This window comes from Ursus arctos, unplaced genomic scaffold, assembly GCF_023065955.2.
Source record: "Ursus arctos isolate Adak ecotype North America unplaced genomic scaffold, UrsArc2.0 scaffold_4, whole genome shotgun sequence".
NCBI classification, from domain to species: domain Eukaryota; kingdom Metazoa; phylum Chordata; class Mammalia; order Carnivora; family Ursidae; genus Ursus; species Ursus arctos.
The window spans coordinates 33,706,851-33,727,192 of NW_026623056.1; the positions used below are offsets into that span (position 1 = coordinate 33,706,851).

Below are 20,342 nucleotides of genomic sequence, written 5' to 3' on the forward strand. Positions count from 1 at the left end.
ACATTCTTACTCCTTTGTCAAAAATTAATTGACCACATATGGTTTATTTCTTGGCTCTCTAGTCTGTTCCATTAATCTATGTGTCTGTTTTTGTTCCAGTACCATACTGTTTTGATTACTATAGCTTTGGAGTACATTTTGAAATTAAGGAGTGATTTGGCTTTGTTCTTTCTCAAGATTGTTTTGGCTATTCAGGATCTTTTGTGGTTCCATATAAATTTTAGAATTATTTGTTCTAGTTCTGTGAAAAATGCCATTGGGATTTTGATAGGGATTGCATTGGATCTTTAGGTTGCTTTGGGTAATATGGACATTTAAAAAATAATAATTCTTCCAATCCATGAGCATGGAATATCTTTCCATTTATTTATATCATCTTCAATTTCTTCCATCAATTTCTTAGAGTTTCCGGAGTACAAGTCTTTCACCTCCCTGGTTAAATCTATTTCTAGTATTTTATTCTTTTTGATATAATTGTGAATGGGATTGTTTTCTTCATTTGAAAATTAATTCTTCATTTGAAATTTTCTTATTTGAGTAAAGAACTGAATGACAAAGAAGCATGTCAGTAAAATTATTTCTGTCTCATTGATAAAGGATTACTGCAGATATGGAAGTCATGTATTTTGCATGCAAATATGAAATGGAAGAACTCACTGGGCTCTTGATAAGGTATTTGGAGCAGAAAATAATTTTTCTCGTGTGCAATTATAGAGAAGAATTAGTTAGATAAGAAAGAAGCTAAAAATGCTAAGAAAGGGACTGTAGTAGAGATTGCTAGCTGCTCACCTAATATCCATTCTCTTATTTTTCTTTAGTAAGGGAAGCCCAGTTTTCTTGGGGGCGATATTGTATTCAGGTTAACAAATATTACATTTCCCTGCCTTCTTTATAAATAGAAGTAGGCAAGTGATACAGTTCAGTTCAATGATGTACAAATGGAAGTTTAAGGTTGGAACTTTCAGGAATACGTCTTAAAAGTGAGTGACCCATGGTTAGTATGCCTTTATGGCTCTATGGACTTTTTTCTTTTTTTCCCAGTGAAACATGAAACGCATAATGGATGTGGGTCTATTAATCTTGTAGAGGTAAGGGAAAGCCTAGGTACCTCCTAAGATACCTCAACTCAGACCTCAGTCTTGTAATAGTTTTCTTTATGAGGTCATTGCTGCTTTAGATTGGCTGCTAATTAGAATTGCCTGAGGATATTTTTTTAAAACCTTAAGTATTGGGACTTCTACTAATAGGTATGATGTGGCAGATAGTGGCAGGCCAGTGTTTCTGTTGCAAAAGCCGTGCAAATTAAAAATGTATTTCTAAAGGTTTCAGAGAGCTGTAAAAGCAAGTTTATGATACTAAAATTCCAGAGAGGAAAGAATGTTCTCAGGTAGGTGGATGAACAATAGCCACTTCTCTTCCTGGAGTCATCTGCCAGCTCTGGGCATGGGCTGCGGATCTATTGTGGCCTAGGCAGAAGACTCTGCTAATAGAAAGAGAAATGTATAAAATTTTTAGTGGTCATGCAGGGCTGGAGTGAAAAAAAAAGGAAATTTGAAGCACATTAAATGCATGTCTGGTTTCCCTCACAGGACATTAGCCAAGTTTTGGTTCTGTACAGGTAGCTGGAGAGTTAAGCTGAAAGCTTCTAAAAGGCAGAGTGAAATCCCCTGCCGTCTCATGATACTTAGGAAACAATGACCTCCCATGGGAGGGGACGTGCCTCAAATGCACAGCTGGGCTCCCCCTTAAGACGTTTGCCAGATTTTAAAATGTAGGCTCAGGAGACTGAAGAGCTGGGCTGAGAACTTTGGAAAGGTAGAGCTGGGTCATTCACAGTTTGCTAGAGCTGAAGAGATGGAAACTTACCAGGCTTTCAATAAACAGGTCAGGAAAGCCTGAGGAAAAGAGGGGAATCAGAGGTAGACCTGAGTCTTACTAAAACTGAAACTTAGTCCCAACCTAATCAGTACATGATTGGATTGAGGCAATCAGCCCCTCCTCCTAAATACTAGTACAGGACAGGAAAAACCCTCTTTGGTGAAGGATAACACATAGAGGGTTTTTTTTTTTTAATGTTTTTTTATTATATTATGTTAGTCACCAGACGGTACATCCCCAGTTTCCGATGTAAAGTTCGATGATTCATTAGTTGCGTATAACACCCAAACACACAGAGTTTTGACATACCATAAAAATCTACTAGGCACACAGGGAGGCAAGACAAATAAAGCCTATAATTAGGAGAAAAAGAGGACAATCAAGTAGGGCCACAGATAGTCTAGATATTGAACTTTTCAGACAAGGAATTTATAATAACTATGATTAATATGTTTAAGAAAATAAAGGAAAACATGGCCAAAGAGATGAAATGATGGAAAATCTCACCAGAGATTTGTAATCTATAAAAAAGTAAAATGGACATATACAACTAAAAAATACAATATCTGAAACTAAGAACTCAATAAATAGGTTTTATGAGATTGGACACAGCTGAACACAGAATTAATAAACTGGAAGACAATTAAAACGAAAATATCCAAGTTGAAGCATAGAGAGACACAAGAATGGAAAGAACAAAACAGTGTAACAAATGTGGATTGTAATCCAGCTCTCTGAAAAAAGAAAGTCTTGATTTGTAATAATACAACTTACTGCCATGGTATAAATACTATCACCATGGCTAATTTCAAACAACCAATGATTTAATAGCCATGCCACAAAATACCTGAATATTTAACAATTGACTTTGGCAAGCTGGCACAAGCTAGTTGTATTGCACTCTTCATGTGAGTTATACTCAGAAACTCTAAAATATGTTAGAAACTCAGGAAGAGAGAATAGAATGGGGTGGAAGCAACCTTAGTAGAGATTATAGCTGAGCATATCCCAAACTTCTAAAATAAATCAAGCCATGGATTAAAGAACTCAGCCGACTACAAGCATGATAACTACAAAGAATACTGCACCTCACCATAATAGTGCTGCAAACCAAGGTGTAATGGGCTGGATGGTGATGCCCAAGGTGACATATCCCTGTCATAGTCCTTGAAACCTCCGAGTGGTATCTTGTTTGGAAAAAGGGTTTTCCCAGATGTAATTGAATTGGGATTTTGAAATGAGTATATCATCTTGGATTATTTAATCCTGGTGGACCCTAACTATTATCCTATTATTTTCCACCATCGTAACAAAAAGGTAAATACAAATTACCTGCATGGGTTATTAAAAAGATGATATTACTATGGATTTTGTAGACATCACATATACACAGAGACTATTATGAATTTGGAGCCAATAAATTTGGATAAAATGGATAGATTTTTGAAGAATAACAACTAACCAAAACTGCCAGAGAATAAGTAGAAAACGTGAATAGTGTAATTTTATTAAAAAGATTGAATAAACAACTTTACATAATGAAAACCCAGGTTTGATGGATACACAAGTAAATTCTCACAAATATTTATGGAAGAAACAAAACCAGTCTTTCACAAATTCTTTTTTAAAATAGAGACAGAAGAATACCTTCTTACTTTATATGAGGCCAGTATAACCCTGACTCTTAAACCTGACAAGGATATTACAAGAAAAGAAAATTATCGGTTAATCTTTTTCATGAATGTAGATGCAAAAATTCTGAATGAAGCACTTTAAAAAATCCAGTTACATGTAAAAAGGATAATACCACATGAATAATAGGTTTATTTCACAGACACAATGGTAGCTTAGTATTCACAACTCAATTAAGGTAACTTACACATTATCAAGGAAAAAGAAGGTCATGCTCATTGCAACAAACACAGAGAAAGCATTTCAGAAAATTTAAGAGACAGGGGCGCCTGGGTGGCACAGCAGTTGAGCATCTGCCTTCGGCTCAGCGTGTGATCCCAGCGTTGTGGGATCGAGCCCCACATCGGGCTCCTCCCTATGAGCCTGCTTCTTCCTCTCCCACTCCCCCTGCTTGTGTTCCCTCTCTCGCTGGCTGTCTCTATCTCTGTCAAATAAATAAATAAAATCTTAAAAAAAAAAAAAGAAAAGAAAATTTAAGAGACATTAATGATTTTTTAAAAATCTTGGCAAACATGGAATAAAATAGAATTTTCTTAATTTGATAAATATATTTGTTAAAAAACCCATAGGAGACATCATATTAAGTGATGAAATATTCACAACTCTTCCTCTGATATTGGATGTGAGACAAGGAGGTCTACTATCCACACTTCCATTCAACATGTTCTGGAGGCCTTTGGAAGTGCAATAAGGTGAGAGAAAGATTTAAGGATTGGAAAAGAAGAAATAAGATTATTTTCAGATGACATGATTGTGTATGTAGACCATTCAAAAGACTCTACAAACTATTAAAATCAATAAGTGAACTTAGGAAGATTGTTGTAAATAAGATGTACAGAGTTAATGCTTTTCTATATACCAGGAAAAAAATAAATAGAAAATGAAATTTGAAATATAATACCATTGACAATAGAATCAAAGGGTTAAAGTCAACTAAATTTAGGGATAAATTTAACTGGAAATATAACTAAAAGTGGACAAGTAGCTACCAAATATGATTGTGAGAAATGAAAGAACCCTAACTGCCTTGCTTGATCTGGCATGTTCTTGGATTGGAAGAACAAATATAAAGATACCGTTTTCCCTAAATTAATCTAATCCCAATCAAAATCCCAGGAGATTTTATTGTGGAAATTTAGGTGCTGGTTCTAAAATTTACCTGGAAATGCAAAGAAGCAAGAATAAACAAGGTGGTCTTAAGAAAATCAAAACAGAAAAAAAAAAAAAAGGAAAAACTGGAGGATTTACACCATAGGTATCGTGACTATTATATACCTACAGTAATTAAGGTAGTGTAATATTGGAGCTAGAATAGAGAAGTTGATCGATGAGAACAGAATAGAGGAATCAAACCCTACACATATGCAATCATCTCATTTATGAGAAAGGCTACACTGTAGTTCGGTAAGGAAAGGCTAGCCTTTTCAATCAGTGGTGCTGGGTTAACTGGCTATCTCTACCTCCCACCCATGCACAAAAATCAAATCCATATGGGTTATAGATATAAATGTGAAAGACAAAACAATAATGTTTTTAGAAGAAAATGTGGGAGAACATCTTTCTGACCTTGTAGTCCTTCATCTGTGGGCATTTCATTCCAATGTGAGGACTCACCAGTGTTCTTGGCGTCTGAGAGTGCCTCCCTTATCTCACTCAACAAAGAACATGATAATAACTCTAATCTGTCTTTTCTTCAACACTGTCATGGAGTATGCGCAGTTCTGTGCTACCATCTTCTAGTCTCTACCCATCAACACTTTTTCCCCAGCCATCCCTCTCCCACAACTCACTTTCTAAATTGCAGTAGTGCCACGCTGAACTGTTGCACCTGTCAGAGAAAGTGAAGGCACTCCAGTTGGACTTCCTCACCTTCTCTCTCTTTCTCTTCCTTGGTTCTTCTTTGAAGAGCTTCCCTAGCCTTCTTGATAGGGTTGTAACCTCATTTATGTAAACTTGACCTGTCTTTAGGGTGATTTAACAATAGAATCCTTTTGTTTGAATCCATCTGACTTGTCTCTTCATGCTTAAAAAGGAGGTATTTGAATTAAAAACAAAACTATAAGCAATAATGATGACAACAAAAGTAGGTAGAATTTTCCCTCTCTTGAAGCCTGGCTACTAGAAAGTGACCTTGCCATGGGCTCAAAGAAGTAACCATCATTCTCAAAGCAAAAGAACAATGCTTTCCCTCCCCAGGTGCCTATTCTGTCTTCTGCACAACAAAACTCATGGTTTTACATAAAAGGGGGGAAAGATTGAAGGAAAGTATGATTTACAAAGGGAGGGGTGCCTGGGTGGCTCAGTAGTTACGCATCTGCCTTCAGCTCAGGGCATGATCCCAGGGTCCTGGGATTGAGCCCTGCATGCTGAGCAGGGAGCCTGCTTCTCCCTCTCCCACTCCCCCTTCTTGTGTTCCCTCTCTCGCTGTGTCTCCCTCTGTCAAATAAATAAAAAAAATCTTTAAAAAAAGGCAAGTTAAAAATGCATAATTTTAATCATTTCAAAATATATTAGTTACACATTCTGTTGCTTAAGTCAGAAATTACCTACTTCTCCATTGTTGATTAACCTTCCATCTTTTTAGAGGAATCGTTTTTTCAGAGCATTCTTTCCAGATCTCTTCAACTATTTTGAATTCTGTTACAGTTCTGCTTCAGTACCTAAACTGTCTCCTTCATACCACTGTTGCATTTGTTTGCAGGATCACATGTAAATTTCTGCATTTTCCACTAAACTGGAGGTTTCATAAGAGCAAAGATCTTTTGATTTTTGCTGCTTAATATATCACCAGAGACTTGGACAGGGCCTGGGATATGTAAATACTGTAAAACCACATTATACTATGCCTCATAAATAATGAGAATTAACGTAGAATGGAATTGGCTATTAATTCCTGTCCTATGTTCAGTCCTTTTGCATATTGGAGGTACCAGGATGGGGTGGAGGCTAAAGTGCTTACTTTTTAAGGGAGGACGTGGTGGGGTGAGGTTAGAAGGTTAAATGGGAGGCAGTTATGTCTTAGGAAGCCTACGGCATGTCCATGTATGTTCACAACAAGGTAGTGAAACAGGTGCCAACTCAGTATTCCTGGAATGACTGATATTGCTGTGGAGTACCAGTAACACAGGCCCCACCAAAATTTCCATCAGTAGCCAAGCTTTAGTTTAATGTGCCACCAGGTGGCGCTAAACCACAGCTAGGACAGGAGTGGATCTGGCTCCAGCAATAGGACCTCTGGAACTCCTGACCAGCTAGCCAATTTATTAACCCAGTCATTTTATTAACCTCATAATAATGCAAACATGCATTTTATATGATCTAATTGCTTCATTTCCACTTAACACATAGTATGGGGATTTCTCTGTACTTGTTGAATTGATGAAGGACTGTAGACCTAGGTACATTCATTAAAGGTGGAAGGACAGGGTAGGGTTGGTTGTGAGGCATAGGTGTTTGTTAAAGCAATAATGCCTTAAAGTCTCTCATTTCAAAGATCTGTCCAGAGGTCTTTTCAGTTTATTCTGTGAAGTTATCTTGATTCTGAGAATTAAATGAATTCAAATGTTTGCTTAATGGCTACAAAATACAATGCAATGAAAAATTTTTGGTGGGAATATTAAGTCCATGAAATGGATGTTTTATGCCCATGAGGGTGGACTTTCAAACATAAAACCAATAATAAAATCAATAATTTATAAATAATAAAATCAATAATCTACAGATAATGATAATAACAATAGCAGCTAACATTACTTGCTAGGTTGATTATCTCTCAGAGGTTGTAGTGGGCATTTTCACATATATTATCTTATTGGATTCTTATAATAACCTGTGAGGTGAGAATTATATTCCTTTTTTAAAAAGATTTTATTTATTTATTTATTTATTTATTTATTTGAGAGAGAGAGAGAGAGAGAGCAGGAGCATGTGCCTTGGTGAGCGGGGTAGGGGCAGAGGGAGAGGGAGAAGCAACCTCCCCACTGAGCAGGGACCCCTAAGCAGGGGTTGGGCTCCACCAGGGGCTCAATCTCAGGACCCTGGGATCATGACCTGAGCTAAGGGCAGATGCTTAACTGATTGAGCCACCCAGGTGCCCCTATATTCCATTTTTACAAAGGTTATAGTTGAAGCCTAGAGAGGTTAAGTGTCTTTCCAAAGTTTATTTAAAAATATATGTAACAGAGTTGACATTGAGCAAACCTTTTATCATTTAGAATTTCAAATGCAATGCTGTGTTTTGTATTTGCCTTGTTTGCTTCTAGGTTTCAGGAAAGATACATTACAGAGACCTGAGCAAATCTCTAGGACAAGAGGAAGTGTACTATTCCATAGTTTTGGTATGTAATTTGGAAAGAGCTGGCTATTAAAAAAAACAACGTAATAGAATCTTGGTAAGAAGCATATATACAGGCATATAAAATCTACCTAAGGGTAGGTCTGTTAGCCTAGGTTCCCCTGAAAGTTTCTCCTGAGACAAAGGTTTATGTAGAGTTAGTTTAATTAGGAAGTAATTTCAGGGAGCAGGGTTACTTGGTGAGGGAATGAAAAAAGAGAGGGAGGAAAAGCCAGTCAAGGATGTATTCATTGTGTTTTGGTTACTGTTGATCATGCCGGGGCCTTCTGAGGAGCGTGAGGGACTAAGAACTGCCCCCCTTGGAGAATGCAAGACGGTAGGCTTATCCATTGGCTCCCATCCCACACGGGTCAAGAGTGGCCCCATAAGTATGGACATCCTTGTGCTTCTAGGTTACACACATCAGTCCCACCAGACCCCTGCCCATGTCCCAAGCAGCAGTGTCCTGAGTAGGGAGAGCTACTTTGGTGTAGGCAATAGCGAAGCAAGCTACTGTCAGATTGTATCTGTGAGAAGCTGATCTGTGCCTGAGGCAGAGGCTGGAATAAGAGGTGGGGCTGAGAAGATCTGAAATGCTGCACAAAGAAAGGTCTAATACTCTTCCTTTAGGAATACATAGTATTAGCGTGTGGATTTGGGTAATAATGATTACATATATACAGATTTTTTAAAATGATATTAAAGCTGTGAACCAACTTATTGAAATTAAATATCTTTTAGGCCATCTAATATTTTCTTCATTGTGTTTCCATAGAAACACAGCATGGCTCACTGTTTTTAATTTGAGTTCCAATTTTTATGGGTTATTACTGATTTTATTATTAATAGCACATAAAATCCAGGTATTATTTAATCTTTCAAGCACACTAACTATAAAATTTAATATTAATTTTTAAGGGGTGGTGGTATCCACTGAATTGTGTAAGTACCTTTTAAGGAAGAGTGTTCCTTAATAGATTTAGAAGACAGGCTAAAATCTGAACAAACAATTCTTTAGTGCTAAAAAGTAGCAGAAATAGAACCAGTTACAAACTGCCAATCAGGTTGCTCATTCAAATAGAGGTATTAGGGTATAGTGGAAAGAATACTGCCCTTACAGTCAGAAAGGTGGGGTTTTACCATTTGGGTTTTACTACTTAAAAGCTGTATTTTTTTTTTTTAAAGATTTTATTTATTTATTCGACAGGATAGAGACAGCCAGCGAGAGAGGGAACACAAGCAGGGGGAGCGGGAGAGGAAGAAGCAGGCTCACAGAGGAAGAGCCTGATGTGGGGCTCGATCCCAGAACTCCGGGACCATGCCCTGAGCCGAAGGCAGACGCCCAACCGCTGTGCCACCCAGGCGCCCCAAAAGCTGTATGTTTTTGACCTAGAAGCTTAAAGTTTCTCTAAATCTTGGTTTTATTCATCTGGAAAAATGAGGGGAAAACTATCCATCTCACAGGGTTGTTGACAGGATTTAAATGAGACTCTGTATGTTAAAGCAGATAGCATGGTGCCAGCACGTAGCAAGTACGCATAAATATGACTGAATTCAAATCTGAAACATACATGCAACACTGGCTCTGATCCACATGCTGATCAGATATGTTACCAGACTGGAGGCCATCTTTTTACAATTCCTGGTTCTTTTCATGGCTTGTTTCTTCATATTTTTTGACTACTAGTCGAGATGTTACCTCTTTAGGAAGATAATCTCGGCTCTAATCAAGTAGGACCTCACCCTCTTTGAAGTAGGAGTTCACGAATATCTCTAACCTCCTTCTAGAAAGGAAAGAACCTCAGAACACTTTAACTCTGAAGACAATGTTCTTGGTGGCTAGTGATAGAAAGTGATGGCGGTTAATTAAAGCAGGAAAGGTCCAGGATGTTGGGTAGCTTATAGAAAAGACGGGAAGTCTCCAGGGTCAGAAAACAAGCAGCAACCAAAGGAGTCTAGGTCACAGAATTACGTCATAGGAACAGTCCAGGGACCACCAGTGCTGGCACCAGGTGCTGGATGGCATCATAGCCACAACTGCCTCTGTTCAGTGGACAGTCGAATTAATTCTTCTTTATCCCTTGTTTATTCTTATCCCTTTGTTACCCCTGAATTTTTGTGATACCTACTCAAGATTTACAGTCCAGAGGTGAGCCTCTCCAATTGGCTAAACCTTATGTTATGTGAGCACAGTGTAGTTGCTAGGAGGTCAGGAAGCATTTTTGGCTTCTGCAGTAGAAGGTACACTTTGGTTCCCAGTGAGAATAAAACTGGGGAATTCTTGAACACTGAGAGTCTTGATGCTTAGCAGTCAAAAAATACTTAGCAATCTTCCCCAGAGTCTACTCCTTCAAATGCCCAACATCTACCAATATTTTTTTCCTTATATTTATATTTTAAAAATACATAATATGTGTATCTTCTTACAACTATAAAATCGCTCAATTCTACCTTAGGAGACAATCCAAAGTCGTCTCCTCCTCCTCCTCCTCCTCCTCCTCCTCCTCCCCCTCCCCCTCCCCCTCCCCCTCCTCCTCCTCCTCCCCCTCCCCCTCCCCCTCCCCCTCCCCCTCCTCCTCCTCCTTTTCCTAAAGACTTTATTTATTTGAGAGAGAGAGAGAGAGAGCATGAGTGGGGGGCAGGGACAGAGGGAGAGGGAGAAGCAGATTTCCCACTGAGCAGGGAGACTGATATGGGGCTCAACCCCAGGACCCTGGGACCATGACCTGAGCCATAGGCAGACGCCCAACCGACTGAGCCACCCAGGCACCCCCAAAGTCTTTTTATTATTTATGGTTCCCAGATTTAAGTGCAGTGGTGATATCTATTCTTTTTAGGTTGTTCTTATGTCCTGAGATTCCTCAGTCTGTGGGCTGACCATAAAATTACCTACCACCATCACACCCTAAATAAAACAAGAAGAGGAAAGAAACAGAAGGTTAGTTGAAAGTGTAAATATATAAATGACACAGCAAGGAAGGAGATAGAGATAGAGGATACAGACATTATTTCTGAAACTAATTATTAGGCCATAGCTATGTCAACTCTGCATCTTTAAGAGGTAACATTCTTTTAGCACATTCTTCGAAAATACTTAAGTTTCAGTCCAGGCCTTGAGTCCAGAATTTTGGGATTTAAGTATCTTATCTTCTTTCTTTAAGCAATGTAGTACCATTAAAAGTATTCTCCCACCCCAAGCTTCTTCATACTGCTTTTACTGTTCCCTGAGAGTAGCATCCACATCTCAAAGCTTTGCCTTCAGTGTGCCCTTAATGAAATGATCATATGATTTCTTTTTCTTAATCTTTCAATGTAATGAATAACATTAATTTTCACATGTTAAACCAATCTTACATTCCCGAAATAAATCCAGTTGGTGTGACGAATTAATTACCCTTTTTAAATATATCACTGAACTTGATTTGCTAATATTCATTTGCATGAGTCAGTATTTGGTAATCAATATAATGCTAGCATCACAAAATGAGTTGAAGAGAGTTTCCTTTTTCTGTATTGTCAAGTAGTTTGCAAAAGATTGGAGTTTTTTGTTTCCTGAACATTTGGTGAAACTTCCTGATAAAATCGTCTGTAGTTCTATTTTCAGGAAGATTTTAAACTATTGCTTTAATTACCTTAATTATATGGGACTATTCGTATTTTCTGTTTATTTTTAAGAAAGTATTGCTAAGTTATATTTCTCTAGGAATTTGTCCCTTTCTTCTAAGCTTTCAAATTTATCAGCATAAAAATTTTCAATATTCTCCTTATCTTTTTAATCTCTATAGCATCTGTAGTGATGTCTCCTTTTTAATTATGATATTATTTAAGATCTCTCTTTCTCTCTGTCTCTCATTTTAAATTTTAGATAAGATGGTTGGCAAAGGCCTCACTTCAGGTGACATGTGAGAAAAGACCCACAGGAAGTGAAAGGAGAGCTATGCAAAATCTAGGAAAGAATGATTTTATTGGTTCCAAGACAAACATGCTCCTGTTTGTTCAAGGAACATTGAGGAGGTCATTGTAGTGAGAGCTGAGTGAATTAGGGGAAAATAGAAGCAATTAGACAAATAAGGGGGGACTAGATCAAGTTGGGCCTTGTGGTAAGCTGAAAATGCTCCCCCCCCCCAAAAGATGCCCACTTCCTAATTCCCAGAACCTGAGAATATGTTCCTTTACTTGGAAAAAGGGAATTAAGGTTGCAAATGGCATTAAGGTTGCTTTTCAACTGACCTGGAGATGAAGAGATTCTCCTAGATTATCCAGGTGGACCCACTGTAATCACAAGAGTCCTTAGATGTGGAAGAAAAGGCAAGGGAGAGAGTCAGAGAGACAGCAATGTGCGAAGGACATGGCCTAATGTTGGTGACTTTGAAGATGGAGGAAGGGGGCCATAAGCCCAGGAAAGCAGGTGGATTCTAGAAGCCAGAGAGGGTAAGGGAAAGGATTCTCCAGAAAGAAACACAGCCCTACAGCCATCTTAATCTTAGCCCAGTGAGACCCATTTTAGACTTCTGACCTCAGACCTATAAGATAATAAATTTGTGTTGTCTTATACCACTAGATTTGCAGTGATTTGTTATAGCAGCAGTAGAAATCTAACACAAGCCCTGTAGTTTATAGTAAAGACTTCTACTTTCACTGTGGGTGAGACAGGAAGTCATCAGGCACAAGAGTGATCTGATCTGATTCAACAGGATCGTTCTGGATGCTGTGTTGAGAATAGACTATTGAGGAATTCTTTTTCCATGTAGCTTCTGGCTTGACTTTCCCCTGTTTTATTGAGGATTCATCAATTAATTTAAGATTAAAAATATATAATCTCACATTTCTTTTGTAAGTTAAGGTCTCCACTCTGTTTTGCTGCCAGAAATAAAAGTTGAACTGTACTTTAAAGTTCTATGGAAAACTTCTTTGGAAGACTCAGAGTTTGAGCCAACTGAAATAAGTGACTGCCAGTACCAAATATATAAAATCAAGTGAGAGGTTCAAAAGAGATTAATTTGGATTACTGAATACTGGTAGAGACTTTGAAGAATATTTGAAAATTATTTTCCTTGCATTATTAGAAAGAGAATACAAAGAATTGAGGTAACATAAAATGCTTCTTGTGCTATTTCCTTTTTCAAGTCCTAAAGATCATTGTGGCACCATTTTAGATTTGCTGTTAGAATGAATTCAGCAGCATTTTGTCCTAATGGGCCCTGCTCAGAGAGTAACTTTGCCTGAAAATAAATGTGTTCATAGTAAAAGGATTTCAAGGAAATGAATCAACTTTTCCCCAAATGGATGAAGATGTGAAACTTTGCTTCAGCAATATTCAAAGTGGTGATAGGGAGTAGGCTATGGTGACGGGGATGGAAATCTGCTTACCTTTGTGTAAAACCTATCTAGCACTGCTCTACCAGAGGACTGGGCAGAAACTGACAAAACAGATATCAGAAAGACTAAACTGTCAATATATCTAGGTTATAAATTGATCAAACATTTGAGTAGGAGGTTTTAAAATATTAAATGGTTTCTTTATATCTTAACATAGAATAAATAGTTATTGGCTTGCTAATTACTCTAATGATTCCATTATTATCTTCTCCACTCCTTTATTATTATTTTATTTATTTATTTATCTATCTATTTATTTGAGAGAGAGAGAGAGAGAGAATGCACGAGTGGGGGGGGGGTGGCAGGTGCAGAGGGAGAGATTCTCAAGCAGACTCCACACTGAGCATGTAGCCCTAGGCTGGGCTCGATTTCAGGACCCCGAGATCATGACCTGAGCTGAAATCAAGAGTCTGATACTTAACTGATGAGACGGAGCCTGGCTCCCCTATTGTTACTTTAGAGCCTTAACTGCCTCTTCAGAAAGGGGAAACGGGAACAATTCCTTTCAAATTTTACTTTTATAAGGACCAAGCTCTAGGTTATATATGGTCCTAAGCAGCTCGATTAAAATAGTTACAGAATGAGTTACTGGCTCAAACAAGGACCAAAAGTATTTTCTAACTTTAAGAATGATATTCTTATAAAATATTCCATAGACAAACATCTTCAAAAACTTAAATGCAATTAACTTTTAATTATATACATAAATGAAGAGGGATAGGTGCTATTAATAATTTAAAGTAGGTAATTAAAAATAATTTATATTTGGCTTTGGAAAGCCTTATAATTCCCTCCATTTTTCTTTCTTAATTGTTTTTCTCCTAAGCTAATATTAAAATTAATTTTCCATTCTTGAATGCAGAGTAACTGATTGTAGAGAGATGATCCAGCATTTTGACGGGTTGAGAATAGAAGCTGGTCTAGGATTACATTTGGATTTGGATAATCCATATTTAGATATTTAGAAATTGATCATATTCTCATGTCATCAATGTTTTCTAGCCAAGATTATTACTACAGTCTTTCACAGCCTTTTACCCTAGTGTTCCTGGTCCCAGACATTCCCCTCTCCATTTCTTCCTTGGTCAGATAGACCAACCATAGCAACCTCAGAGGTGGGGGTGGGACCAAGATGGCTGAAGTTTTATGGGCTACTTATGTGGGGGTAGGGTGGAAATGGTAGGGGTGGTATGGAGGGGGGATACATTTGAGGTGACAATAGCAGTGTTGTTGTCAACAGGTTACGACAGACAGCAGTGTTGTTGTCGACAGGTGACGACAGACAGCTTTAAGATACTATGGTTTAAATAAATTTCTTCAGATGTTGGTCTGTAAAGAGATAAAAGAGAAAGACTTTGTGGTGTGGTGGGAAACAATAGCACGAATGTCAGAAGACCTTGGTTTCAGTTTTGCCTTGGTATTTGCAATCCCTTGATCTTTTTGTGACTCAGTGTCTTAATATGTGAAGAGGGGGTAATAAGAACTGCCTTACCCACCCCGGGATATTGCTGTGAAGATCAGAGCAGATAATATATGTGAAAACATTTTGAAGTTTATAAAGTATTATACAAATGTAAGATGTTGTCTGTTGCTTTAGAACTTAGAATACTTAAGAGATTTAAAGAAATCCTACTGTGGTCATAAAACAGATTAGGATGAAAGAGGTGGTGGAACTCATCATTGCTAATAACAAATTGACTCGAAATACATGCCAGTGGTGTTATCTCTGTAAATCAAAACACATTTTTTTCTCTGTTTCCTGTGAGAGTGTCCTTTTGGAATGCTCTGTGAATGGCACTTGGAGTTTCCAGTACCCCCAATCTGCTTCCTGTGAGTCCATCATCTACCATCTGCCCCTGAGCGTCTGAGCCACCAGACGGCTGCCTGAAATCGGATCATTCCCACTCTCCCTTCAGAAGCTACATTTCTTTTTCTACAAAAAGAGCTACTGCTTTTAATAACTCACCAGCTCCTGTGGTAGAAGGTAGAAGTACACTATGGTGACATAGAGGCAGGAGAGCGAGCTCACTTGCTCTAATTCATGACCTTGAGGATATATTCCATGTACTGCTGTAAGTTTTTTGAAGGGTGGGGGTCATATCTTACACTTTATGCTTAACCCTCAAGTTAACTGTGTCTTACACAGTGTAGATACTTAGTAAATACTTGAATAGATGTGTTAAGAAATGTATCAGGCAACTTGCTTTATCAGGGCTTTTCATCCTAGATTATTAGGTTATTTATTTAATTAAAGAATGAATATTTTATCTCAATATTTAAACCTGGGGTTATAGCGACATGAAGACCTATTCTGAGTAACACCTGCCATTTGACAGCCTTCTTGCTTTTCTCTTTATATTACTCTTAAGTGGGTGCCTGGGTGGCTCAGTCGGTTAAGTGTCTGCCTCTGGCTCAGGTCATGATCCCAGGATCCTGGGACTGAGCCCGGTATTGGGCTCGCTGCTCAGCAGGGGGTCGGCTTCTCCCTCTGCCGCTCCCCCCTGCTCATGATCTCTCTCTCTTTCTGTCAAATAAATAAATAAATAAATAAAATCTTTAAAAAAACCCCTATTTTATATTACTCATGCCCTATTTGGGACTGGGTTTGAATGTGGGAATATGTAAAGGACAAATGAAGAATTGAATTGGATGGAGAAAAAAAAATCTACTCCTTGCTGTGCAATTTAAAAGAATGAGAATGAGCCCAGCGATGAAATTACAGTTGAAATTTAAAATTTTTGTTATTAATGTCAAATAATCTACACCGTCATATTCTTTTTTTGCCATTAGAGATATGCTAAGGGATTCTAACAAATTGGAAGTAGTGAGCAAAGTTGAAGCATCTTCAATTTATAATCAAACTATTATCTTTTCAGGATATTGGTATTAAAGGTGATTGGCATTTCTTAATGTGTTCTCTTTTTTTTTACTTAAAATTATAACATCACCAATTTCCAAAAAAAGGTGCATCCATAATTCCAGCATCTTGATACTGTTATTTTTCATATCTTCCAATCCTTGTCCAATGTATGGATGTTTTACATATTTGCCTTTCTCCTGTGCATACTGTTTTCATTCTGAATTGCCCTGGGAGTATTATAGCTGCCACATGGGGGCTCAAAATTTCTGAGTGGCCCCAAGAATCCTAATCTATGCTGCTGTAGAAATTGACCAGAATGGTTTGACATTCCCCCGGGGAAGGTATGTCCAAAATTTTTAGAAAGTTCCCATTGGAGGCTGAAGCAGAAAGTGACCATGGGCCGTTAAGACACCAGAGATCCAATGGAAAATAAATGAAGATTAGTTTTTATAAGAAGAGAAGTAGGTAGATATTTAAGTAAAATAATTTCAGATGCCAGAGAAGGTCTCTCTTTCCACCCAACTAAAACAATCAGGAAACAAAAAATAAAAACCCAAAGTAACGATCACCATAATAAAATCACCCTCTCGCTAGTGAACAAATAGTTGAAATTAGTTTAAGAAAGCCATAACGTTTAAAGCGGCTAATTTTAAATATTAGAAGTTGAGATAAGTTTTACTAAAAGGGCAAGAGAAGATGGTAGTGTCTTTGATAGAAACGGGGAATGAGGGGCATGGTACAGCCCTTACGCTCTTTTAAGGAAAAAAGGGTAGTGGGTGGGTGTGGGGAGAAATAAAAGAAAAAAAAAAAAAAAGCTATGGAATAGAACAAACTTCATCAATTCTTAATTTTGCCAGAATCAGAATTTTGCCAGATTACGTAGGTTACAGAAGAAAGGAAATGGACAAATAGGAATCATCTGAAAACGGCAATAGAAAAAAATCTTGCTGGACGATGGTTGTGGAAAGTCCTTCCTAGAGGACTCTGGGGATCCAGACTGACACCCCTGTCTGGAGAGTGGTTCAGGGCAGGGGTGGGCCTTGACCGCAGGCCAGGAAGGCGGCCTCCGGAGAGTCCCCAGCGGCTCTCACAGTGGCGTGCGGGAGAGTGGGCGGCACCGCGCACAGGTGGCCGCGGCAGTGCCGGCGCCAGCTGCGCGCCGCGCTCGCTCCGCGGGTGGGCCGCCAGGCGTCGCGCTGGAGCCGCGGTTGCCCGGGAGACCGAGCGGGGCGAGTGGGCGGCGCGGAGCCGAGCCGGGCTGCGGCCGGACTAGCTAGGCGAGAGTTGGGGGGGGGAGTGGCTCCCCCGGCGGCGCGGCGGGCCGTCGGGTCCTGGGGCAGCGCGAGGTGGCCGCGGCGCTGCGGGACGAGGCCGGACAGCCGGGGACGCGCCTGGTCGCAGCTCAGCGTCCGCGAAGCGGGGCGGCGCGGGAGCAGCACTTGCCTCGGCTGCGCGTCCCACGGTCCCGGCCCCGCCGGGCGGACCCGGCTGCCCCAAGGGCGCCGAGAGCCCGGCCAGCGTCTCTGCCGTCGCGACGAGGAACCGGGCGGGCGGCGGGCGCGCTCCCCGCAGCCCCGGCATGACTTCTCCGGGCTCTCCGCTGGCGGCTCTGCTACTGCTCTCTCTGCACGGTGAGTAGCCCGAGCCGTCTGCTCCCGGTGGGGCCAGGCTGGGCCGGGGGGGCTCGGGGAGACTTGTGCCAGGTTCTGCGAGCCCAACTTTGCCAGGGGCCATATTCGTTGCTGTCGGCGGGGGCTCATGCGCCCACCCGCACGGCTGCTGTTCCGCCCGCGCCCCCGTCCCGCCCCCCGCGCGGCTAAGGTGTCCCAGATCCGAGAGGCAACTGCACCGCTGCTCGGTTTCCGCGGACCCGGGACCTGCTTCTGACCCCCGCTGTGCTTTTTAGATATCCACTCCCTCACTTACTGGGTCCAGGGAGAAACAGTATTTAGAATCAGTTTCCGTTATCCGGCGGCTCCAGGAAAAATGGAGGTGCCTTTAAAAAAATTGAGAAAACTTTAAATTGTAGCTTTACCATAACCTTTAACAAGGATATGCAGGTTTGACTGAAAATGTGCTCTTTGCTTTAAAAATAACTATACACCATGTTCGAAAACATCATATTTTTTTGTACTCTAGCTTCTGAATTGGCTTACAGAAATAGAGTATAAAAATATTGGAACAAAAAGACTAAACGTGTGGTTAATTTTCTTAATGGTTTTTAAAAAACTATTTCATTTTCTGCTCTCTGTTAAATCTTTCTTACATTTTATTTTCTATGAATAGCCATCATGTTTAACTCTGGTTTTCATCTTATACACTGCCTTTTTCTTTTTTGAGTGCACTGTCCTTGGAATCAAGTTTTCTGTCCCATTTAATTGATGAGATTTATTGAGATTTATTCTGAAGGTTTTGTTTAAAGAGCAGGTTCAATTATTTATGGAATATTGTGGCTAACCTTGTTTGTTTCTGGAGATATCAGTATGTTTCCCATAGTTTTGTGGCCTTATTTGAACTGATAATGAACTGATTAGTAACTTCATTTTAGTCGACTTAAATTGTTCAAATTTATTTAGTTGGGGAGAAAGGAATACAAAATTTCGTGTACTTTTTCCATAAATGCCAGTGACGAAAATCATCAAAATTACAGATAACTTTCCTAGAGTTCAGTAGGTATATTTTTGGTGATGATGTGTAGACAATAATTAAGTGACATGAGTCTGTGCTTCCAAATTAATTTTGTCTGGTTACCCGATTGAAGGGGTTAGCATTTTTCTCTGTCCTACTTCTTTAAAGTCTGAAATAATTAGAGTAAATGAACTTTTTTGCATAATTCCTTGGATATAACTGAAAAGGGTATAAATATTACTATAAGAGCAGCCAAAATTTTGGTAAAAATAATCTGTTCTTAACTGTCATCTATTATAATAAATGCTGTCAATAGCTCTTTGTAAATAGCGTTTGTGTATAGTTTGTTTTTGAATTATTAGGCAGTACTTTTAAAGAGTTGATGTAATTTGCAGAAGCAGCCTTACAAGGTCATCCGATTTGTTTCCTTTGCTTCAGCAGAACTATTCCTCAGCTATCCTAGGATGTTTTTAAAGACTTCCAAGGACAATTCAGCCTTCATGATAATCTGTTCTGTAGAAGTACTTTTCACCCTCAGAAACGAACAATTATGTTCCTTTGTTCAACAGATGTTTACTGAGCTACCACTCTGAATTTGGGTGTCTGGTGGGGAGGGATGGTGGAGGACAAAGATGCACAAGAGGTTGCAGCCCTCGAGGAGCCTGCAGTTCTAAAACAGGCTGTAAGCATGCAAAATGATTAACGATACGAGGGATATATGATGAGGGCTATTTATTAATGGTGATATCAAGGAAGACTTCATAGAAAAGTTTACTTTTGATCTGGACTTTGAGTAGGATTTGAATTGGCTGACATGGAGTGCTTGGGCTTTCTTTCCTAGGCAAAGGAACAGGCTGGGCGAAGGATATGAAATGGAAAGTGCAGGGGCGTATTCTTCAAAGGCCAAGTGTCTAGCTGCTAGAGCAGGAGATGTGTGCAAAGGAGAAAGGGCTAAAAAAGTAGTAAGAGTCGAGAGCGTTGAATGCTGAATTTGGGATTTATTCAGGAGGCCATGGGAAGGCCACTGTTCTTCGATTTCCCCTAAGATGGGCAGGGGAAGGGGGGCGAACAGCTACTGTGTGCCTGCTTGTGCCTAGTAGTCTCCATGTCCTGACTGCCATTAAGTTCTTGAAGTCAAAGGCAAAGTTGTTTTGAATGAAATAGGGCCCATCCCTAGGACTTAGAATGAAGGGAAGGGGAGGATTGGAAACCTGAACGAAGTGGCTTCATAATGAAGGGGTAAAGAAATGGAATGCGGAGTAGATAACCGTTGTAGCATTGGCTACCAGGAAGGCTTGATGCACGAAATGTAGAAATAGAGAGTCTTTTACATTTTTGAAAGAAAATAGATGTCAAGAGATTTCTGTTTTTATTTTTGTTTGAGTTTATGTGGAGTAACTCCAAAGGGAATTTGAACTGAAAAGTTGTCTTCTATATAGTTCTACCAATAGGTTAGATACAGCTGAAGTGTTTTTAATACTACTTGTGATTCCTTGAAATAGCAGATAACTTCCCAGAATCTGAGAGAATCTATAAAAAGAAAGTAAAGATCACATAAAAATGAAATGAAAA

General features: G+C 39.4%; 1 protein-coding gene across 4 annotated transcripts in view; it reads left to right on the top strand.

Moving 5' to 3' along the window:
- The window catches only part of IGSF11 (immunoglobulin superfamily member 11), a 207,149-nt gene that overhangs the window by 56,523 nt on the left and 130,284 nt on the right, over positions 1-20,342 (top strand). The window contains exon 1 of one of the 4 annotated variants that reach the window (XM_026493804.4): positions 17,551-17,773. The exons of the other annotated variants lie outside the window; for them this stretch is intronic. Within the exon in view, the coding sequence (XP_026349589.1) occupies positions 17,722-17,773 (52 nt within the window). The 5' untranslated portion in view covers positions 17,551-17,721. Of the gene's footprint in view, positions 1-17,550; positions 17,774-20,342 lie in introns of those variants that run through there. 4 annotated transcript variants of the gene reach the window in all.